Genomic DNA, 25,863 nt, shown 5'->3' on the forward strand with positions numbered 1-25,863 from the left:
CTTTCTGTGAATACTTGAATCTAACTGCATGTCAACAGACGATTTTTGGTAGTGGTCTACAGTAAGGTTGCAGGACGTACAGAAGAGCTTACCTCCATCGCTGTGTAAAACTCCTGCTGGATACTGCTTTACGCAATCTGCTGCAGACACATTTTTAGAGACATCCATTTTCTTCTTTACAGTGTGTAGTATTTAAATTTCTTGCCTAGATTGCATTTACTGTAGACACATGACATAATCACTGCACAGCACTATGTGCATGGCGAATGTTACACGCAGACACACAGCAGAGCTGTACAGTTTAGTTAATGTGAATTTTTCGGTAGGAAATGCAAATAATAATTATGAATATTGAAAAAATCACAGTATTGGGCTAATTTCACGATTTCCGCGCAGCATATAAAGGGAGAGAAACAAATGGTATGGACTTAAACTCCCTAATTAAAAAAAAAAGTTTCTAAAATGTAAAGAGGCATACTGTGTACATTTGAGACAGGACAGGTTTTTAAATTGGCCCTAAACTGAAATAAATGAATGCGTAAATTGAACGTGATTCATACATTTTATCCTGCACAGACTGACGACTCTGACATAGGACTAGGGACGGGTCTCTCCCAGGAGGTAGAAGGCGAGTAGCATTTCGTATTGTGCCTTAGCAGGAAGCTGCTTGTGTGAGAGACTCAGACTAGGTATGCTGTAATCGAGAAGGAATGTCTAGCCGTCATAAAATAAAATAAATGAACCGAAAGCAAGTTTCTGTGCACCTCTCTTCCTGTGTGTGTGGGCCCGGCCACCCGCATTCAGTTTTTGTAAAATGTCCCAAAAATGTCGACCTCGCGGGGGCCCTACTCTATAGCGTAATTTTCCTATAGGTGAATCTGGCCCTGATCACAATTCTATAACAATTGTGTAAAACATTTGCAGCTTCGTCTGTAGTTGCATTGCTACTTTTGTATTAAATATAATTGGTGAGAGTATCAAAAAACATAAAGGCATTATTTTACTATGAAAGAGATCTGCACTTTGAGCAAATCACTAATCTGAGCAGGGTTCGGTCCTAATTGGTCTGACATAGCAAGAATCTACTGTACTTAAATTATATCTAAACTAATAGTGTGCTTTCTAGAAATTACAATAATAGATTACATCTTGTTTTAAACCGTGGCACACCGTGTTTGATTGAGCTTACTAACAGTAACCTTTTATCTGTCAAAAGGGCTTGCAAGATCACACCAAATCAGCAAGCAGCTTTGTGAATTGCTTCTGCTATGACCCGACTACTCTTGGCTGGTGCTTTTTTTTTTTTTATCCCTCAGATGGGGGTTGAGTTTTTCTAGAGAGAATTGACTTAGTCAGTGCTATGGAGTGGGAGGTAAATGGGTTGAAGAGTAACCTTTCAGTAACCTTTTACATGTTGAAAGAGCATTTCTGCACTGATTTATTAATTTAGACAAGGTCATCTTTTCATTTTAATACCAGATTAGCTGTGGCGGATCTTGAACTTTGATGTAGAAAATGTGCATATGAGTGCAGATCATTGGGGCTGTATTTTAAAAAGGGAGAAAAAAAGGTTTATTGATATATTATTGACATTCAAAAAAAAAAAAAATCAGTCAGGGAAATATAGGGAGTAGCATAAAATATACGGCACATAGGACATACAGCATAGGATATACGGTGACACGTGTCTGTTATGTATGTAGGAAATGCATTTTTGCATCTATCTAGAGAACTTCTTAATGTGGAAAACATTTAAAGACATTCTTAAGCACAAGTTGTTGATAGAATCATGATCTGGGGGGTATATTGAGGTGCCTAGGTCTGTCTGTCCCAGGGTACACCCCAAGATTTATTTGAAGGCGGTTTGCTTGGAAAGCAATATTGTTCATGGCTTCAGAGTTGTCAGAGCTGTAGCAATGATCCTCGCACCTGATTTCCATTTCCAGGTGTAATAATAGATTTCTCAAAACATTGGGTCTACTCTGTTAAGCATTTAACAGTATCACAAGAAAAGATGCAACGTTTCAACTTGTTAGGATACCCATCCTCAAATGTATAGCTGTTTGGGCATTGAGAGCAAAAGTTATGAGATTCAAAATATTTTTTGACTGAGATCAATTGCATTTCTCAGCTTCTCAGTCAGCAGGAGCAACACTGCATACCAGTTTTTAGATATACTATAATGCAATCATCATATGACGTCACAAGTTGTGTTCTCAATATAATAAGTGGGTACAATATGTAGACAGTGCACAGTGAAACGTGTTATATAGTTCCAGATAAGAATTTGGGTGCTCAAGAGTTAATTTGTTCAACATTACCGCTAACAGTTGAGTAATTTCTGCATATACAAGCAGAACACAAGCTAGCCTACCTCGGTACGCTCAGTACTCAGCAGAGTATGGTTAACTTGGCCTGGTAATCACTGAGCAGGTGACTTGATTACATTGAAATCAGGCAGAAAATGTCCACTTCTGGCCACTCAAGTGAATCAGTCAAATTATCGATGGCTAAACTAATTCTGTGCCTTGGGCCACTGAAGCTGCCACTTCCTATAAGTCAGGCTTTCACTCAGTGTAAAATTGTTTTTATTTTATTCTCAGTTTCATTTATTATGGCTATTCAAGCTAATCCAGGCAGTAAACTGGAGCCAGTCAGCCTGTCAGTATTGTTTCAGTGCTCTGCTTGCTAGCCTATACAGAGTTTCCACAGGGAGCTGTTTCATATAGGCCTGGAGTGCTGAAGACTGAATTCCGAGACAGAACATCTCAGTGTCTTGTTCATCAATCATATTCAAATCTTTCTACTAGAGTAATTGTTTCCTCTTTTCCTCACCACACCTGTATTTATTTGTAATTATCAATATTACTGTAATACACCATAGTATGAACGGTACTGTATTCTTGTACAAGTTACTGAAAAAAAAATAAAGAGTGATCGGTAATCAAGGTTGTTATCAGTCAAAAAATAACGTGGACAAAGGTGCATTGGACATATTTAAGAACCATTTAGAATATGCTGAACTTATAATAGCCATTATGGAAAAGTGAAAACTGGGACACACATCTGTGAATACTGCAATTAAAAACAAAGACACCCAATCTGGTTAAATATAAATAGTTGTACAATTAAATAAATAACAGTCTCAGATTTATCGGAAAAAAATAACAAAGTAATATGGCCAAAAGATGAACCTCAAATAAATATTGTCATAACAGATAATATATATTTGTATTTGAAATTTGCACACCTCTCAGTCAACCCCTCACCCCTCTCATTTTTTAAACAGTGGAAGGCATGCCAACACAAATATGAATTTAAAGGTATCATAGATTAGATCTTTAAACATATACACTGATATCAAAATGATAATATGTGAAATGTTTTGTTTTTTTCCAGTACTGTCTATTCAAAAACTTTCAGGGCAGAAATGCTGATGTGGCCTCTCTTTTCATCAGTCTCTCTTTTGTCAGGTGATGCTGGGGGAAGGGGACAGGATAGAACCATCTCTACCTCCACCCTGCCCACAGTTTGTAGTTAAACCCTTGTAAAAGCGGCCTACGAAAACCGGGCCAACTGCCGTTACAAAAAGCTGGTGCACATGAAACAGTAATCACCGTCTTCCAGTCTATTATTAGATTAACTTCACAGGGATTGCTTTTCCTCTCCTGTGAGCTGATGCATAAATGACATGTTTTACCCTCCAATAAATCTAATAGCGACACAGCTCTGACATGATGTTCCTACCTCTCAGTCTCCTGACAGATTATTTCTGATTGCTGCAGGCGTTTACAGCATTTCCAAACCATCTGACTTTTAAAAACGCTGATACAATTTCACTGAGTAAATGTCACTTCCTCTATTAGTACTACAATAGATATTAAAGATGAAGTTGTTTAGGTTGCTTGTCAGCACTGATATAAAATAAAGCCACCTGTGTAGTAGGAAAATAAGACAGAGTGTGAGAGGAAATGCGAAAACATCCCATTCAATTAAAAAGCTTTTTGCAGATCCACTGAAATGTTCATTTGTCAACCTGGATTCATATGGCATTTTTTTTCCTTTTAAACCCTAACAAGATCATTCAGAAAATATGACATGTTTTGAAATCAGGAACATTACTGAGAAATCACACAAGAACCCTTTAATAAGATGACATTTGTTGCATGGATTCAAACAACTGGCTTGTAAAAACCTTTAGAGGTACAGTATGCTGTCAAAGAAGCAGGAATAAATCTCTGTCATGAGTTCAAATTGCGGGCAATCGTACCCATATGAACTGAACAGAGCAGGCACAGTTCATCAAGAAGACAACAACATGCCTAATGCCCATATCAACACGATGGGCAATTCATTTAACATGGCAGGTGTACCCATGGGTTTCCTGGTACACAGAAGTGCAGGTCAACTGCAACCCTATTGCAAAACACTCCATGTTTGAAAGGTGCAGAGCATGCATGGACATGCACAATACTTCAGTTTTTTAGAAGAAAACATGTTTGCATGTGTAAATAACGTAATTACAAATATTATCGAACTTCTGTATCGTCAGTACAATAAAGAAATACTACTAAACCTGGGGCATTGGGAGTTGTTTTGTGTTCTACCTAAATATATTTAACAGTTCTTGGGCCCTAGTCATGACATTTGAGGGCTATTCAAGGAATGTTTTGTTGAGGCTGGTTTTTAATGCCCATTTGATTAATTCTGTCCAATTTTTTAAACCCCTTTCAGCTGTTTGAAAGAGGGTTTATGAGTTCGTTGACGTTCGTACTGTTTACGCTATATAAAATGTAAACAGTCTTCAAAAAACTATCATCAAAGAAAATTCCATGTTTGAAATAACAATCAAATGATCTCTAACTAGCTTCCCTTGGGTTTAAAAAAAAAATAAAAAATTGGAAGCAGTCTATTGTGTGTATTGACTGTATAATCCACAATAAGGTTTATGTAGACTTCTACATAACTTAAATACCTTCTGTCCACTCTCTACTGGATGTGCGTTAGGCAACCAGCCCTGCAGGTGTCTGCTTCAGCTTACCAGGTGCCTGACTAGTAGGGTCTGTTGCAGCACAATGAGGAAAAACAGTCCCTGCCAGTTTTGCCTCCCTAACCCACACAAGAGAAAATCCCTGTGGAATCCCAAGTGTAGACCAGCAACTTTTCACAGCCAGGAACGACTCGGGGACTCCATGGCACAATTCCTAAAAACACAACAATTTCTATCAGGATCTGGGGTATACTTCATGAAGACATCTATTGACTGTAGGAAGAGGGTCACATTGAAAGATCTTATACCACCATGTTAAGCTAACATTATGTTAATTTAAGAGCTCCTTCATAGATTTTTCTATAACACATAGTACAAAAAAATGCAAACTTTTAGTAGCATGGTGCTAAATGCTTTGTGAATATGACCCAGAATCTGCTGGGGTTTGAGAACAGAATTTTGAAGAAACACAACTTTGTTTCTGTTGGAAGATCTCCAAAGTAAAAAAAAAAAAAAAAAGCAAACAATTGAGTCAACTGCTTTATTGACGTAGTCTTTTCCTCTTGCTATTAGCATTAAATGCTATAAGTGCCTGTCCAATTGTTCAGCACTGTGTCGGCTGATGGTTGACAATCGTTGCAAAGAAACAGCCTGCTAATTAAAGCCAGGCTATTATACGTTATCTCAGTTGTTTACCCTACCATGTTAAGAAACATAAACGATGTGTGTTTTTTCAATTTCCCCTTCAAACCACTGCCAGGTAAATTAAAAATGCCTAAAATAGTAAGTAAGAGGGAAATTAATTCAACAGTTTAATCTAGAGCTAATAACAGTTGCAACCTCAAAAAATATTACAACAGTGGGGAGTTACTTAACAGCTTATTCCCCATTTGATAAAAGTAATCCACTCTAATTCCAGTGTAATTTTACCTTGATGTAATATAAAACCACAAGCTGCTGAAGTTGCTAGTAATTATTAGCTCTGTCCTGTGGCCACACTGACAATAAAGTCAGCAGTGAATTAATGCTAGATTGCTTGCTAAATGCACACAATTAAAGGCGTAACATTAAATCGAAATGTGGTGCTTTGCAGCCAGTGACAAATGTATTGACACAGTTGCTCAGCTCTGGTGGCTGTTAGTTATAGGATCTGTTTAGTTTTCTCTGTCTTTCTTTTCCCGTTTTAAAATTGTGTTTATGAGGAGTTTGTCTGAGCCCCTCATGAATTTTTCAGGTTAAGTGCCAGCCTGCTGATTTCTAGAAATATTTACTGTATAGTCATTTGGCGGATTTTGCTCTGCAGATATTAATTTAGATACTTTAACATGGTTCAACAGTTCAACAAGTGTCAATTGCTGCCAATGAATACTTCTGTTGTCACCTTTATTTGCTTTGATATTAAAAATGTCTGTGACAAGGTCATCCCACACATTCAGATTTTGTCAAATATATTTTGTTAATTATATCCAGCAGGTAAATGTCAGCTGTCATATTTGAAGAAGTCAGACAGAGCATTAGATAATGTAAAAATAATAATATAATACTCTTTATTTTTATATAGCACCTTTCATAAGTGGACCACCATCACAAAGCGCTTTACAAGATACAAGACTAGGGTGTGTGAACTATGCATCAGCTGCAGAGTCACTTACAACAACATCTCACCCGAAAGACAGAGCACAAGGAGGTTAAGTGACTTGCTCAGGGTCACACAATGAGTCAGTGGCTGAACTGGGATCTCCTGGTTACAAGCTCATTTCTTTAACCACTGGACCACACAGCCTCCTGTTGTCCTTCTATCCTTTTAATAAGTACTTACTTTGAACAGGAGCATATACCTTTTTATTCACAAGTACTCTATTAATCAATTACATTATTGCTGGTGAAACATATTTCATTATTATGAATGTAACATACAGGGGAGTAACAAAAAAAAAAAGAAAATCACAAAAGCTAAGGAGAACAAGCAAGAAAGAAAGCATGTCCAGTATCCAGTGAATATTCTCTAATCCTGTAGCCTGCAATCCATTATCATGTATGCTTGCAGTTTCTAGCATGCAACCTATATTTTGTGCTGCAAAAAACACAAAAAAACAGGCTAGAAGGTGTAAGTATGTTAATCACTGAGTAAAACACCTTTAAGCAAATGTAATTTAAACCATTTATAACAGGTACAAAGTTTTTCATCTTGTCCTAATTCTCATCATTTAAAGTCTGGGGGATACAATTACAGCTTGCAGCGATACTCTTGTGTTCGGAATTCATTTCAGCCTCTTTTTTGGAGTAGTGAATCAAACGCTTTTCTAAAATCTCAATTTACTGAAAAAGAATAGGGAAGTAATATGGCTGTTCACAAACCAAGACCCCCCTTTCTGAAGTTTATAATTCGTCAATGTACATTCTGTACACTCGCATTGGCTTATTGTCGATACACAATAGAATCCATTTTGAAAGGGAAAAAAGTATGCATTGTTTAAAAGTGCACACATGATAATGGTTGCATAAAAACAAAAGAACAACACAAATGACAAACAAGCTGCTGTGACAGTTATGAGTTTTTGTTTTTTGGTACATAAAGGTCAGCAGAGCTGTACGTTGTTAATCACCTTACTTGTGGTACATTTGATCTTGAGTGTGGACTAAAATGATATTTTGTAATTATTTTGACTGAAGTAATCATGTATTCATAAGTAAAGTCCATATATTTATGTGAACAGTCTTATTACAACCCCTATGAACACAGCATGCTATTGTAAAGTGTTACTTTAATGGTATTTGGAATTCACTCGGTGAGAAATAAGTTAATTAAAATATTTGCTCTATGAATCTGCTCAAAGGGCTTTGAAAGGAAATACAACTCCTTAAGACATGGTAGAATGCTTTTGGTAGACCACAGAGATAACTGAAACCTTGAGTCAGAGCCCAGCAACTTTAAATATGGCTGATATTAGCTGAAATTGAAGTATTATATGAAAACTAAACAATAAGCAATCTATTTAGCTTGGCTGGAAAGCTGCAGCTATTCCTTCCCTTTCATCTTCTGTGTTCCATTTCCTAGGGTCATGACTTCAGTCAAACATCAAGTCCTGTGACTGTTTGATCTTGGTCCCTTAAAAAGAGTACCTTTAAAAATTCTTGCAGAGACAATGACACTATTGTATATTTTTATGCTCGTAAAGGGTTGGGAGTAAATAGGACTGTCTGATCTATGTGATGGAAGTGGGCTGTAATGGTACAATCAGTTTTGTTTCAGTGACAAGAATCAAACAGAGTCATTCTTCAGAGTCTCTTAACTGTAAACAATACCCCCGAGGTCAATAGAAATGTGTTAACGACTACTCAGTTACTGGATTTTGTCCTTTAGATGAAAAGGGTCTGTAAGTTTATACTTGACATTACTGAAATACATTTGCTTCTAATAACTCTCAGCTACTCTGTAATTAATCATGTACAATAGTTGCCCTTTTATCTATACATCTTGCTGTACTATTCAGTTGCCCCTTCTGACTCATTTCAGCTCACACATCTATTGCAGTCACAACAACTCCCTAGTATGACCACTTTTGTGTTGTTTTAATTAAATGTATTAATTCTACAGGGAGAGTCTAGAAGGGTCCTTAGTTGCTTTATCATGGTCACACTGGCAGCAAACAGACCTCTTACAATTCTGAACAAACAACAGCAAAATAACTGCATTGCAATTGACTAATGTATACCTGCCAAATATTAATACATTAGACTGAGAATAAACTGATTTTAGGACATTTTTGGCCTCAGTTTAAGCAATAACTCCAAGTATTGTACAAGGCTAAATGATAAATAGATGGTAATACACCCTATTGAGCTTGATATGAAAATATAGTTTCCTCAGAAGAGCCACCTACCCAACAAGAATCATAAATGTCTTTTGCCAATTAAGTTTAACAGTTTGTTCAGTTGCCAGATACATCATACAGTACAGATGAATAGCCTTGAGATTGGTTGAGGATGAGAGCAAGTAGCCTAGAATAGAGTGTTAGCAGTGAACTGACCTCTGGCTGTAAAACTCAGAATATCTAAGTTGTACAACAGAGTGAAAAAAAAAAGAATCCTATTCCTACTTTTTCAAATCTCACCAATGTTGATCTTCGAACCATTGCATATCTGCTAATGTTACAGTGGAATATTCAGAAATGCTTACTGAGCACAGGCTACAATTGAACGTTTTTCAATGAGCTGGGAATCGCCTGTATCTTCCTAAAGATGGTGCCAGATTTAAGGTGCATATTCAGCAATTGTTATGCACAAAATTGTAAGTATAATGTAATGTAATGAACATTATCAAGCTTTATGATGCCTTTGTATACCACTAAATCTCAGATGTACAGAGCAGGGGTAGCTTCCCAAAGGAACTGTGCATGTCCATGCTTGTCCAATCTTTGACCTCCCATACTGGTTTGTACCAAGGCCTCCAGAGGTTAAAAGTTGGTACATTGTGGCACTCCTGCACATTTACTGGTTTATTCAGCGTATCCTACCCATTTACTGGTTTATAATATGAGATATTTATATTTAATTTTGGAATCATTCTTGCATTTATTTTAATCAAATGACAGCATGACCATGCAAATCACACTGTTTCAAATGACTCTACATTGCTAAGCAGATGCGGAGCTTGATATAAGGAAAGTCATTCTCAGAATTAAGCTGTTTAAATTTAGGTTCAACATCTTTACTGCGCTTATTGGTTAGGGTTAACTTTGTCAACTCCTTTTAAGATTTTAAAGTTCTTCAGTCATATTCCCTCGCCATCACACATTTCAAAAATGAAAAACGACAGCATAAGCACAACCTGACCTGCAGTGTCTTGTTTGCAGGTCTTACAGCGGCCGCCATGGCTGAAGCAATGAAACTGCAGAAGATGAAGCTGATGGCAATGAACAGCTTGCATGGCACGGGGAGTCAGAATGGAACCGAGTCTGAGAATGAGGAGCTCAACTCCAATGCAGGTAAGGCTACACAGGGGCTGGAAGGTAAACGGGTGACACTTTCAGATAATGGCTGCTACTTTACACGACTTCAAACACTGAACCAGAGTAGTAAGCTCTTACAATTTCAGTTATTCATCTTTGTTGATTTTGTGGCCATTATTAAGTGTTACTGGTTTATTACTTTGTTTAATTCAACTTATTTGAAAGTTGCAAATACTAGTGTATTACAATAACTATATTAATTACTAAATTATTAAATGTTTTATTTATATTTTTTCACAAATAAACTGTATCAGTACAAAGCACAAACATATTATTTTCTCAATATGGTGTTGTGAATATGGGTTTTAAAATAGTGCAAATGGCAATTTACATTGTTCTTATTATATAGTAATCAACCTGTAGTACATGTAACCTGTCTGAAACTTCACCACAAGAAAACAAAAGATAAATACAATGCTTGCTACAAAGATATATATATATATATATATATATATATATATATATATATATATATATCCATTGACATATAATCACAATTTACTGAGTGTTCCATGATTTGTAAACTGATTCTGTGTTGGATTATATTGCTTGAGTAATTTTATGTTCTTGGCGAAACAAAGAGTTTTACCACAGAACGGCCTGTTTCTCCAATTACAGAAATGTATTGTAAAGGGACTACCGATTTAAGGTGTTGTATTTCCTTAGAATGTATTCTTTTAAAAGTAACATTGTATTGTATATATATATGATACTCTACTAACCTGTGTAAGATGTTACTGTATTATTATTTTGTAACAAACAAGTACATGTCTTGATAATAATTAGAAATTGACATTATTTTACTCATACAATGGGATTTTTCTAATGGAGTCATTACACGCCTATTAATATTTATACTTTGACTTTCAAATCAATATTCTCTATATAAAACCCAACTGGCCCTAATAGGTATTGTCACTTTAAAAACTCAGGCAACTCTACCCCATTTTGAGGACATTTTAATGTCACCTGTTGGTAACCCGTAACGATATCTCTTTGACAACCTAGGAATCAACCCACAACTTCTGAGGGCTCTACAAAACAGCCTGCAGATGCAAAGATGGCTTCAGATGGCTGATGACTCTTTGCTGTTAAGCAGCGGTAACCAGCTGTCATTTTGGGGGGGATCACTTTGTGTTGCTGGATTTTCTAAAGTCCACCATACACTATAACCGTTAATATGACTGAAAGAAACGACCACATTGCTTTGAGCAGGATTTGTGCTAAATGTATGGTTCTTGCTGTATTTCCGGACAATATATATGACAAGGCCCGCTATTCATTATTCATTCCACATGGTATCACAAACTGTAAAGATAGAGCATTGCTGTATTTGGATGCAACATACAATTAGCGAATTACTGAAAAATTTGAATGCAACAAAATATATCAAATAGTGTATGGTGGGCTTAAAAGGGAAAAGGCTGAATTTATCCAGCCTATATGCACCACATACCAGACCGTTAATTATTGTGTTGCCATATTGTAGACATTAAGATATAATTCAGGCCACACTGGTGGATAATTCAGATGGGATATTTTATAATAACAATTTAGAATGAAATATCTGATAGTTAAAAACAACAATGCTTGGAATCCCTATTGTGTACATTAATTCAGATTAATTGTTCAACTGACAACCAATGATACATTGGGACAACATGAGGTTCAACCAATGGTTACAGTAAATTACAGTAGCTTTTGGTGTCCCTAAGCATTCATGCACTGAATAAGGGAAGGGAAAACTGTTTGCACAGCTAAAACCTCTGCACAGCCAGCTTAAAAGTAGTGCAGGCAATTGCTGTTGCTTTTTATAGTCACAATTTTACGAAGGCCCGAAGTTTCAAAAACAGGAAGGAGTTGGCATTTGTACGCACAGCTATACAGCATTGTGCATTTTCTTAAGCATACCGTTTATTAGGCATACGCTATTACACATAAGGGACATTTAGGCATTTGCTGCAATTTAGAAAAGCTAAATCAGAACCAACAGTTTACTTAAAAAATCGAATGTGTTTACATATAAATCAGTCATGGCTTGTCTTACGCTGTCATTCCAGTTAGGAGTGGTTCCAGGTAATTGGTTTGGGCTATGTGTTCCTCAGCTTTGATATTGTTTTATTGAGGCTGATAGCCTTCTTAATAGCTGCAACCTGACTCTGCATCTAGATTGCGCTGTAACTAACTACCTGCTTCAGTTCCATTCATCTTATAAATGAGAGATGCAGTCTTTTATTGTTCTGAAAAATGGGTTATGTCCTGTTGCATAGTGAGCTCTAAAATAATAAAAAATATCTCATTAACAGGCAAAGCTAACTGCAAGCATTAGTCAAACCTTATGAAACCATGGAGCCCAGTATGTCAGTCTCAAAATGCAGATAGCTGGAGATGTCTACAATTTGATATTTTTTTTACTTGCTTTGTTTGGGTCTGCTTACTGGACTGGGGTTTCATACGTTATACAGTGTATGCATTCAGATACTAGTAGTCTGAGAAAATACATTGACTGCATGTGATTGGGGGGTGGGGGGATTCTTATGAACTAAAAAAAATGTGTATACATTATTTTGGAAGGCACTTGAAAATGTCTTGTCATTGGTTATTTGCATTTGTTTTAATTCAACAGTCACCTGATACGATACAAACACTATGGTGAAAAAAGAATGGCCTGGTCATTTTATGCATAGCACAAAACACCACAGGTGGCCAATTGTTGTAACTGCAGTTTTCTTAGAATTACTGTACATTGCCACAAATTATGCAGATGGATTGATTCATTGATTAACTCCAGTGCACCGATTAAATCCTGGCAAACACTCTGGAGTAAATGTTGAGAAACATATTGCCTAGATGTTTTATGACATATCAGGGGTGATTACAAATGTCAAAGAGTCCGCAGCATGTTTAAAAGTATAATGCTGCGATACAGACAAAACAGGCAAATTGCCCAATGTACTATAAACATGATTTTACTTTTGCTAACTAAAACTGATGCTGTGTAATTTTGAGTTAAACTGTGGATATTGTATAAGGGTTTTTAAAGTATACATATGCACTGCCCTTGGTGTGGTATCTTCATTGAAATGTATGATGCAGAGTATAGGTCAAGATACTAGTATGAGCTTCTGATCTCACTGCTGCCGAGCGTTCAAAGCGGTCAGATCTGTGTTCAATTTATTCCTGGTTCTTATTAGTAGATTTAAAATGAATCATATGTGCTGCATAAATAAAACATGTTACTCTGTAAATGCAAAGTAAGTTCAGGCGTTAACTCTTTGTGCATTTTAAACAGCTGTGGCTGTCCAAAGATGCCAACTGCAAATGCAAGCATTTCTGAATTTACTTGGGGCTATTTTTCTAACGTCACACATCCATGGCAAGCAACATAAAAGAACATCAAAGTAGGTCTAATCTCTGTACGCTAGAGATCAGTGCACACTCTGATAAGTAAGAAATATAACTGATTCCAATCTCCCTTTTCACACTGCTAGAAAGTCATTTTAGAAACAGCTTTTACTTTCGTTATTAAAATATGCATGTTATAGTCTAATTATTAACTTGACATTATAAGTAAAAATGTCATAGCTACAGTATAGCCAGGACTAGGTGCTGATTCAAGAAACGAGTAATTTTATTGTAAATTCTGCAGAGGGCAGAGTAAAGGTACAGTATATCTGAAGTCCACACTAGCCATAGTATCAGTATATTGGAAGAGGACCTACAGTATAATATAACAGGTGGTCCTTAATGTAACTTTTGCTCTATTCAATTATTTTAAATACTAGTAGCTGTACTGAATTTTTTTTTGTTAGTTTTACAGTATTCCTTAAGTGCAAAAACTATCTTATAAACCTTCTGTGAAATATAAATATACCTCTAATATTCTATTAAAAAAATCAACATCGGGTCACATAAGAATTGGACTGAAGTGAAAAGCGCATTGGTTTAATGGAGCACTGTCAGAGAAAATCAGCATCACAACTGACACCAGAGAAGAACTGATATTTTTTTCACTGACATGTTAAAAGAAAAATCCCATGCATTATTTAAGAAACCCTGCAGTCTGTCAGATGCATGATTGCCGAGTTAGCAGAAGCAGGTGCTTCTTATGCTGTTGAAGTTAACAGGACTGCGGAGGCACAGATCCATATTGTGTAACCTTTTATGTTCGACACCCACTACGAATCACTAGCTATTACTCAGTCAGCATTTTTCTTGCAGCCACTTCTCTCTGCATTCATGAGGCCTGCAATGTCAGGACGTGCTGCTTTGTTTCTTAGAAAACCTGCTATGTATTTCTATGGCACAAAGTTAAGGATAAATGTTGTGGAACTGGTTATCTTTTTTTTTCCCTAGAAAGAGCAAATGTTTTTTTCAATATCGACCAGTAAGTACAAATCTATTTTGACATATCAACAAATAATATCTAAAGTTTTTAAAAGCCATTGTTTTCCTAAAATAGGTTGACATATATCTGGGGCAATAGCCCTTTTAAGGTCTCTAAAGCTATATCTGAACTAGTCATACTTGTATACGGAACATTGGGACATTTGCTTCAAGTTCAAGTATTTTAGGTCATTATCTGACAGTAACGCTTGTTAATGTAAAAAACAAAACAAAAAAAATCTGCATTAATTACATTCAACACATTGGTCAGTTTAAGAAGCTTTGAGGAGGATAACAATCTGCAATAGCTAGGAAGCCTAACTACTATCAACACATACCCAATACACTAAGAAGCAACAATGTCTCAGATAAGAAAAAGGCAGGATAGACTGGCAGTGAACGTATTTACAAGTGGCTCTGGAAACATCTTGCCTAATTAGCTGCCCAGGACCAGATCATTCTGAATTATCGCTGGTAAGCGATGAGCAAGATGCAAATGATGCCAGAGAGTAAATTAAGCAGAGCGTTACTCCTTAAACAGGCCTCTTTAATCCTTGTTAGCGTTGACTCGAGCCTTCTGCAGATGAGATGGAATATCTCTGTTAGGCGTATCTGTCTACTTGCATGTGGTTTCTGTAGGTTAGTTATGCAGGCAGTTGTTTGACAATATAATGGTGTCATTTTAGATAGCGGAGGGCAGGACTGAACTGCTGCCAGTTGCCTATAAGACCCCGAATTGCTGTTTCACAGAAAGCTGCTGGTATTTTGTGCTACCACAATCAATCATTTGTTTTTGTTAGATGCATCTTTTTTTTAAGATCTTATAATAATAAAAAAAATCCTTAAATACTGATAGGATACTTGTTTTAAAAAAATAGAATACTGCTAAAGATAAAAAAATAATCAAAGAATACAATCATTCTTACACAAGCCCCGTTCACACTTGCATTTTTATACCGGTATCGTTGTGGAACAGTATCGCAATGCCTGTTCACACTGGCGTTGTTACCGCCGTTGTACCTGTATAACTGTATCGATACGAAGCCCAGACAAGAGCATGTTTTGTACCGGTAGTTGCAATGTGACTCGGAACAGTGAAGTGTGGACAGGTGGGTCGCTATGACAACGGAATGGAGGAGTCTGAAGCATGCGCACACTTACACCAAGGATATTCTATTACCAAGATTCTCAACTCCGCCCTTTACTACAGTCATGCTTGTTTAATTAATATGTTGTGTTTTATATTTACTACTATTACTACTACTATTTATTTCTTAGCAGACGCCCTTATCCAGGGCGACTTACAATTGTTACAAGATATCACATTATTTTTACATACAATTACCCATTTATACAGTTGGGTTTTTACTGGAGCAATCTAGGTAAAGTACCTTGCTCAAGGGTACAGCAGCAGTGTCCTCACCTGGGATTGAACCCACGACCCTCCGGTCAAGAGTTCAGAGCTCTAACCACTACTCCACACTGCTGGCCTTTTACAGGTAAAAACATAGACTAAAGACTAAATCCAAGTTTTATAATTGCACCCTTTACTCTGGTACTGTGTGAAACGCTCATCTCCGTTTTCTGGTACTGTGTTCAGAAAAGTGCATTTTTCATATAGATTACGGTATGACATCATTACCACGGGTTATGTTGTTCGTCAAGACACCCTGGGCAAGAGAAGTATTTTTAAACATTGATAAAATAAGCTCAAAGCAGCTCAATCCGACACCGCTCCATTGACGGTCAATAGAGAATCTTCTCCTGGTCCCCTCAGAGAATCAGTATCTTGGTGTAATATACAGAATATCTGAAGCAAGTGTATCGATAGAAACCATTTTAAATGTAGACAGGTATATCGTAACAGTATCGGTCTTGTACAGGTGTTGGAAATAGGACAGAAAGTGTTATCGTATCGGTATATTCTAAACCGAAACTAATTTTACCAGTATCGTTCCGATACAAGTGTGAACAGGGTGAAATTAAAGCTAGTTTCCTGCCTTTGCATTTGCTCTTCTGCTTCAAAATTTAGTCCAGTGACTTTAAACAAAGTTCTGTTGTTACAAATACGTTTGTTGCACTGAGAAACCTTTTTCCATAGCTTGTGTTTGTTTGCAAGACTGATTCTCTTTCTGTAGGTTACATTTTAATAAAAGTATGAACTATGAATACTTGTATCTTGGGTATAACACCCACAACAGCAATTGGAAAACTAAAGAAGTTACATACAGCAAAGATATTAATTATGGATAGAATAAAGAACATTATTGATGGCTCTGAGTGGGTAAAATAAATAAATAAATAAATAACATAATCAAAATCAGTGAGAGAATGAAAGGTTAAGACAATATCAAGAGTGTGGCATCCCAAAGGTGTCATCAATAACCCACCTACTAAATTCAGGCTTTGAGCAAGCTCTAGTGACTAGAACAGTGTGTAGGGATTCTTTCAGTATACTCATTTCCAGTACATGTTTTCTTGAATTATCAAAGTGTAAAAGTTAAGTGAATTAAACAGTAGGCATATCATTTTGCCTCTGCTAGTTGGAGTAAAAACCCGATAATTATTATTAAATCACAGCGCATTATAAAATGTAAATACAGTTTTAATAAAAGTGGGACTTAACAAGTACACTGACGGCTTCAATCAAGAATTGTTAAAAAATAATTGCAAGATAATCCAGTTTTGGCCCTTTGGTGATGGATGTATAACTTTTTGATTTTAATTTGTGTGTCTGTGTGTAGTGCATGGAACTAAATGTGAGCTGACAGGGATTTAAAATGTGTTTTTTGGATTGAGTACCAGCCAAAATTCTAAAATAGCTTTTAATACACATCATTTGGAGAAGACTTATTTCATTTTAATGCAATCCCTCCAGACCGAAATCATTCCTGCTAGTTTACACCTAATGCAGATCTATATGTGCGCACTTGCTTGCTTTCAGCAGAGCGCTGAGCACTGGTTTCACCAATACCATCAACTACTTAATGAGCTTTGAAGTGCAGTCTCGTGCTTTCTGTAATTAGCCTCATGTCACAGTGAACCAGGCTACAAAGAGGTATGTGTTATTTACTGTATACAGTATGTTTTCACAGAATATGTGTTCTTAGTGTTCTCGTATGTAAAGCCTATGGGATATAACCATTTGAAATAAAGCTTATAGGATTGTTTCCCTTAGTAACACTTTCCACACTTTCCACACTTAATTATACTCAACTATAGTAGCAGGTAGGACAACTTTAAATAGTTTTGTGGTCATAAGGGGAATTTAAACACTTTCATTGAGTGATTTACATTTTTACAAACGTGTGATGGGATTCCAGACTTTAATAATTTTGTTTAGTGTGTTAATTCAGTCGATTTATTAAAGAAAAATGCACAGTTACACTGAATCGCCCGGTTAGTTAGTCCCTGTAAAAATAGTTGTGTAAGTGCAAAGGCAATAGGTTTTAATGAGAGCTTTGGGTTAATACAACAACAGTCTGGTGAATAGCTTATTGTGTTTCTTTAAACATGTGTTTGATTGATGTGTGGAATACATTCTAATGCTATCTTTTTTGTTGAAGTAATGATTGGAAAAAGCAGAAGGAGGCTTATGAACGAGGAAGAGTTTATGAGTAAGTCTGATATTTAGTCTGTGTTTTCAGCCAGACTAATGGAAATGTGTTTTGTTTAATGACCCTGAATTCCTGTTTGTAATTAGATGTGGGAATTGCTTATACTTTGGAACAGATGATACTGTATTAACAATGTGAGTGGAGCTACACTGAGACTGTTATGCATCACAACATGTATAATTTTTCATTTTATTGACATGTGAGTGTGCGATTGCACCAAAGGAGGCTAAAACAGATTGGTAATGAAAACTTGAAACATGCTTTAATTTAAAATATGAAACGATTTGTTAATTAGCAATTCAAAGGATGAATTAACTTTCAATATGCAGTGTTTTTCTTTGGAAATCTGATCATTTCCCCCTTGCTACTTCAAAATGGTCTCTTTCAAATGTATTGGAGGGAAGATATGCTTAAGTGGTGAGGGACTGCTTCTTTTGCATTGTATACTATAAGTATACATTTTTTAGCTACTAAATGTTAACACTTCATAATGTGAAAGGGTACTTTTTATAACAAATCTGTAAATATAACAATTGTAAAGTCTGTTTTGATGGATTAAATAGTTTTGTACACATTAATCTGTTCTAGACTGCTACATAAATCAATAGTCTAGTAATAATTAAACTGGAACAGTTCACTTACTATCAACAGTTTTGTTATAATAACTTGTGGCAATGTGCCCCGCCCCTGTGTGCATTTGTGTGTTATGTGTTGTATGGTGCGTGTGTTAATGTTGGTGTATAGTCATTGGTACACGGGATATAAACGGGTCTGTGTTTCACGTGTATTTAAAAATGTATAATTGTATTTAGGCACGGGATTGCACATCACTGCACGTGCATTTAAAGTAAGTAATATGAGCGCACGAGGTTGCACATAATTAATTCACGTGCTGGGATTCAAGTGAATAATTAATTAGTAATTGAATCCCAGCACAACAGTATAAATAGATGCACGTTTCATTCACTCGGGGTTGTGTGTTCAGGGCGAAGGAACGGGAGAGAGTGAGGAGATAAATTAATAGTGAACAATTGCTACGTGGTACGTGTTTGTTTAGTGTTCGTCCCTGTGTGTCAGTGTCTGTTCGTTTTGTTTATATATTTATTTTGGCGTAAGTGCCGTGTCCTGTTTTGTGTTTAAAACCTTTTTATTTTGCAATAAACCTTCTGAACGCTACCATTGGGTCTCAGTTTCACTCATCACCACCGTCTGTCTGTGTGTTTCTTCCGGGTCTGACGTGTCACTACCAGCCAGGCTTGTGACATAACTATACATGTATTTATGTGTTGGGCCCAATATCATGACCAAGGTTACCAGAAAAAAACATTTTAGTAATCATAAATGTTTGGAGTGCAGCGTGAGTCATGCGATAGAGCGTTTGCTGGTTACAGCACTGAATTGGGCTGGGGCACACAGGGAGCATTGCGTTGGCTTTTGCGCTACAACAGGCTGAGATGGAAAATCTTCTGGGGTTGGTTCACCTCACCACACCGCAGTGACCCTAGTGGCCAGACAAAGACCTGTCAAGCTGGACTCCTTTAGGTCTCAGTTGCTTGACAACATCAGCTCCTAATGTTCAGCAGTTCAAATAAGTGAAAAGAGGCTAGATAGCAGGCATGAGATTGCTGGTCAGTATGGTCAGCGGTCAGATGACACTCAGGTTGGACATTTCAAATTGGAAAGAAAAAAAGACTGTAAAATCTGTAACAGGTCTGTCAGACTCACGCATAATAAAATAATAACCGATTCAAATGCATATAAAACAAGAAATGAGTATCAGTATGTTAAAAAAACTTGTAATACATCGGACAATAACAGTTTTATATTGTATTTACAGTATTATTCTGTACACATGTTGCCTATGTACTGTGGCAAATTAGTGAGGATACTACATTCCAAATGCAAAATCTAGTACATGAAAAAATTCTTCCTTAAAGCTATATTGGCCAAAACCAATAGTTTTTTTTATAGCCTAACTGTGTCTGCTTTTGTTACTTGTTGTGCTTTCCTAGGTGCTTGTACCATGATTGGACTCGGTCAGTCAAGTCTAGCCTGGAGACCGGTAATCCAGTTATGGGTGACGCTAAGTGAAATGGATGATAGGCCATAGGGATTTGTGTTTCAGGGATGAGGGTATTGGTGGGATGCTACAGGTTATTAAATGTATACTGTGTCCTGTGTGTTTGTACTTCAGGAACCTGATGTGTTGGACTGCACCTGGTGGAAGGGACTCCAATAGTATAGTGTAGTGTATAGTGCTGGGGGAAGACAGCTGAAGCCAGGACTAGCAGTGTGCAGCTGTGGGTGACCCTGTTGTAACGCTGTATCCCCTATGCTGAAATACAAGCAGTCCAGTGAATAACATCGTTTCTAGTTATGATTAAAAGATTGAGGGTTTTCCATTACCGTTACTGTTTGCAGTAAAGTAGCCTCTTCTTACATGTGCTGTGTAAGCACCTCTAACTGAAGCATAATAAATAATAATAATTGTTCTACTTGTCTCTTTGATCAGTTTCATTGATATGTAAAGATAAAATCAAAGAGACTTTTTTGAGTAATACTGGTTTATGATCAAAGCACTAAATCATTCAGGGTAAAACCTTCTGATGTTTAGCATGTTTCTGGATAAGGTTAAGCAGTAAAACATTAGGTATGCCAGGGAAAACAATCAAAAGCAGTTTAGCATAAAAACCATACAAATGTGTGAGCTGAATATGAAATAGCAGTATGATGATGCCATTATTACAGATCAAGATTGTTTTACAATTATTGTTTTTACTGCTTTTGTACAGTTGAATGGTTTAAAATGTTACACAGCCAAGTTGTGTATGCTATCAATTCACACGCTCATTTTCTTCTGTCAGTGGAGGCTAACTTGTCTTGTACGCTGAAGGATTTGGTGGGAATTACAGTAGCTGACTGGTGTTTATTCATTGAGCATTTTGCACTTTGTTGTCCATTGTTTAACCTATTGACCTTAAAGGATTCTTTTCCCAAGGGGTCATGGTAATCTTTTCTAAAGGTCAAGTGGTGTGGAGCTTGCCTCACAGTTTATACCAAACTGGTCTTGACTTTAGGCAGTTGTCTTTGACTGGCATTGTGTAAAATTATCCTAAAACCAAAGCTGTTATATTTACAAGTAAATCAACCTAAGATAAGCAATGTGTCAATAAGGTCAATACAGTCTATACTTCTGCCATCTTGAAGCATTCTTGTTAAGCTGGGTTTTCAATGATGCATAACAATTGTTTTTTGGCATCATTGAACTAAGTCTGCTTTAAAGGAAGAATTACATTAGAACTGAGCTTTAACCTAAATCAGGTTTTTCATTCTTCCCTGTGAAACAAGTACATAGGGGCACATAGCTTTGCAAGTAAGCATTTATCTGCAACTAACCCACGGCAGATGTCATATCACTGTGGGTTACTGTGATCTGTAAGCCTTAGAATTTGTCTTTTTTGTAAGGACTAACTGGGGTATACAGGGCTATTGTGGTCATAAATTAGCTGTGCACGTGTGCCTGATAATTATATAAGCGGAAAAAGGGTGTGTGTGAAGAAAGTCATCTGTGATTGGTTTGTTAGCCCCTGTCTAGGGGGAGGGGAGTGGTAGTAGTTTTTTATTGCTTGGAAATATGAACCCTGTGAATGTGTACTGTAGCATGCTAAGTCCATGCAGCCAGACAGCAGAGACGGAATATGGAATCAATTGATAGAATTGTGTCTGGATCTCCTTACCTTGTTTATTGTGGTTCTTTCATTGATTCCATGTGAAGGTGGCTAAAAAGCAACACAATTATTACAACCCAGAGCCAAAAGTCTAGTGTGCTCTGCTCAGTACTTTGGAGCTTAGGCCTAGTTACTTCCATGTGGTCAAACTGATCGTGCTTGCCACCCAGTGTTAAGCTTCCTAATTGTCAAGCATGTTAAATCATAGAGAACTGTTGTGTACTGTATCATGGTTAAAACATTGTAAATTAGTAAGTATGGAACAATTATACATTCGGTAGAATTAAACAGCAGTCCACGGCATTGCTGTTTTTGTACCAATTATAGCACAGTCATTGCAGTTGTTTGTCATAAGTGATGTTTACTGTCTCACATTTCACCAAGGAAGCAAAACCAGACCAGAGCAATCGAGATCTATGTTCTTATGACAATTCCAACCCCCTCTGTGGCCTGAATCACATGTCAGTGGGCACAGAGGGACTGACACAGTTTTATTAGGAAATCTGTTTTCTTTTCATACGTTTTCTTTTCATCCTTAGTACCAGAACCGGAATGAGCATTTGATCACCAAAGGCTATAAAAGCCAGAGAAGCAGCCATGAGATGTCACCTCTGATAATGTCCCTGCATGGATTGTGTACTGATCCATTTTAAGACATTACAGTGAGAAGTAACCTTTTGATGCTTTTGTAGGCTAAAACTGGCCATTATTACGGAAGCTATTTTAACTGGCTGGATTGTAAAAGGATTGTATGAGAGGGGGGGAGTTTAATAAGGACAAGGTTTTTGTATTTGGTTAATACCCATGCTCATTTTAAAATGCGTTTCATGGGATCATAATGAGCACAAATCATCAGTAGTAAAACATGGTGCCCCCATTTTAGGACAGTTGCTGAGTTCTGACCCCCAGAAATCCACATCCACAGTAGTTTCTGATACAGTTTTCTGAGGGTATCTCTCAACGAAGCTTTATAAATTGTATTGGCATTAATTATGTATTTGCAAATATTTCTGAACCTGTATTTTACGATATTTAAAGGAGACATCAATTTGTACAGTTTGAGAAGCCAACCTTTTGTATCGGCACAATACGTGTTGTTCAGGTACTTTAAGTAAATACATACAGTACACAATCTTATTTAGCAATGATTTTTTTCCAATTGATATTATATTTAAGTTCATTAACTGTGGAAATGTGAGATCATAATTATTTATTGAGACAAGATATACTCTTTTAGAAAAATATAATCAAATACTCTGTATCCCGAGCAGTCACATTTCTACAAATACTCTTTATACTTGGAGGTGGGCAAGGCTCAAGATACAAGTGTAACACATTTCTGGTACTGAGAAAGTGACCAGACAGTGCTTTTAATGTAATTTGATTTTGGTTTAATTTGGTTGCGTTCCCAAAACATAAGAGAGAGCCTGTATGAATACTGCATTTCCAGCATTTATTGAATGATGTTCATCTGTATATCTATATATTTTCTTATGTGTATATTGTTACAGATATGACACCAGGCTTTACAATGGGTGTTTTTAAATTGCTCAATGAACCCCATTGATCACGGACCATGGTGTAATAATGTATCTATGTTTCAAAGCCATTCTGCACAATAAATAGATATTTTTTGAAATACTGCCTTTAGTTCAGGAGTCCTTCCTTGGCATGTGAAACCTTGTCTTCAGGCCTGACCCCTCCCTCCTGCAGGAACAAACAGTGTACCAGTATCAAAAATGTTATTAATATGAATATGTATACAGCTTGTAGTATGGTATTGTTTGTTGGTGACAGTGGTATGTAAGGTTTTCCATTAATTTCCAGTAACTCAGCACTGTGTGCAGTACGACAACAGACCCTAAGGGGTCATATTTATCAATGACAGTGATAGAAGTATATTTTAGAAGTGACATTAATTAAGAATATTTTTTTTCAAGCACTTTATACTTATTTCAAGTTCTTGACTGCTGTAAAGCACATTTTAATATAAAAAGGACTGTACACAATGTTCTTTTGTTGATAAGGATGCAAAAAGGGTTCACTGAATTTAAAGCTGGTGCCACTTCATTGTTTTGTTGTTATTTCTAATTTCAAATCCTAAAGTCCCTTATTCTTAAAGGACAGAAATAGAACATATACGTTTGGTTTCCAAGGAGTCCCATGCTAATACACGGTAGGCAAAGTTTTAATTCCAATTAATACCCTCATGGGGAGGGGGGACCCTGAGGAGCTGGTGACAGCTGGGTTTTCTTGGCTGGACCCATGACAAACCTGCCAGTCTGTGTCAGTTGGGATGGCAGCGCATGCACAACACTTTTCCTCATAAACATTATCAGTGACTGATTTATCTGCCTAAAATAACAGATACTTACCAGCTACGTATCTTTTACTGCATGATATTCCCTGCAGGAAAAAATAAACACTTTTTTCTTGATGTCACTACCTTTTATTACCTTTTCCAGAAGTGAAAGTATTTCCAACTTTTTTTCAATTGTAAGCACGACTCGCTTTCACTTTCGCTCTGTACAGTGGGTGATTTTTGTCTTTTTTCTTTTTAAACCGTATAATTTTGGGCAAAATTACTTATAACAAAAAAAACCTACAAAAAAAAACGTAATAGGTTCCTGTTTTTTGTTGTTAAATGAACGTTTAAAAAACACACTATTCTAAAAACATTATACTATCGGAAAATGTGTTTAAATATGTATATAGTATATGGTTATATCTTCAGTAGCAACTTTAATTACAACCAAAAATATAAACTTTCAATATATACTTTGATGTGTATGTGTTTTATTTATTTATTTATTCATTTATTTATTTATTTTTTACTTTGCAATGTTAAAACTTTATTTGCTTATTTAAGGTTTATTTGCTTAGAAAATACTAACCAGGGCTGTCAGTGTCAGAATGTAATATAAAGGGTGTGTATGTAGATTTGGTTAAAACGTTTAAACGCTGACATTGTAAAGAGTTTAAACGTTCATACAAATTTTCCAAAAGCACATCCCTAATTATCAGACTCAATGTGGCACTGATCCTGTCTCATGGAGTGGTGCGGTAGCTCCTCAGGTTGTCCTGGCTTGTAGGCCCATTTCCTCATTGAACATCCTCTGCCACAGGTCCAGAAGTCATTACATCAGTGGAGGCTCCTAAAGGAGGCAAGGAAGACAGTGCCTCCTCAAAATGTATTTATTGTTGTGTAGCATTATAATATAACATTATTATAATATAATAATGTTCAATAAAACTAAAATATTGTCTACAATGCAAGAAAAAATGATATTTTAACCTAAACCCTAGATTCAACATTCCTATAGCAACAGCAGTTCTGACTCCTCAGAGGAGGCAAGGCTCTGTTATAAACGCCTATCTGCTATTAACCACAGTACTAGCAGTAGCAGATCACGTGATCTGAGCACAGGTTTTAATTGGACGGGTCCAGAGATTTTTTTCAGAGAAGACATGCCTCTAACTTCTGTCTGCTATACCCGCACACAGTACAGTACTAGCAATGGCAGATGACGTAGTCTGATCCCTGGTTTTACTTAGAAGAGCAACTCAAACCCTCCCACCCCCTGCTGAAGCACTGCTTTTCTGAGTATGCACAATTATTAGTTGAAGGAGATTTTGAACAGAAAAAATACACCATAACGGTAGGAAAATTTAAAAACATCTGGGACGGTAGACAAAAAATAAACTGCATCGTTGCTCGATAGCGTAGAAAATCCCTTGATTGTTTAGTCCTATTAAACCAAAGTTTAAAAATGAAGACAGCATTGGTGACATGCGTGGATTATGGGAATTGTAGTTTTCCTCTGCATTTCTGCATATACCAGATAAACTACTATTCCCAGAAGACACTGCATGCCTGTATGACCATATTTTCCCCAGCGCAGGCAAACTCTCACCTGTACGGTCGGTATAATTATTTTCTCGGTCATTTATTTAGGTCAATATAAGGTGATAGGATGTGCATGATTTTTTTTGTCTGCCTTTCTCCTGCCTTAACAACTTTGTTTAGAAAATATTGTATGCAAAGTGTGTTAGTGACGTGGTCTTGAAATCTAAAAGGTATATTCATGTTGCATTTTTCAACATACACTGGCAGTGCGTAACAGTTACGT

General features: G+C 36.6%; 1 protein-coding gene across 4 annotated transcripts in view; it reads left to right on the forward strand.

Annotated features, from left to right (window-relative positions):
• The window catches only part of LOC117412636 (dachshund homolog 2-like), a 137,096-nt gene that overhangs the window by 69,834 nt on the left and 41,399 nt on the right, over positions 1-25,863 (forward strand). For 2 of the 4 annotated variants that reach the window (XM_058989126.1, XM_058989127.1), the window contains exons 3-4: positions 9,847-9,978; positions 11,011-11,103. In XM_058989126.1, the coding sequence (XP_058845109.1) occupies positions 9,847-9,978; positions 11,011-11,103 (225 nt within the window). The remainder of the gene's footprint in view (positions 1-9,846; positions 9,979-11,010; positions 11,104-25,863) is intronic. The other 2 variants (XM_058989128.1, XM_058989129.1) reach the window with 1 other exon arrangement.

This window comes from Acipenser ruthenus, chromosome 16, assembly GCF_902713425.1.
Source record: "Acipenser ruthenus chromosome 16, fAciRut3.2 maternal haplotype, whole genome shotgun sequence".
In the NCBI taxonomy this organism is placed as follows: Eukaryota; Metazoa; Chordata; class Actinopteri; order Acipenseriformes; family Acipenseridae; genus Acipenser; species Acipenser ruthenus.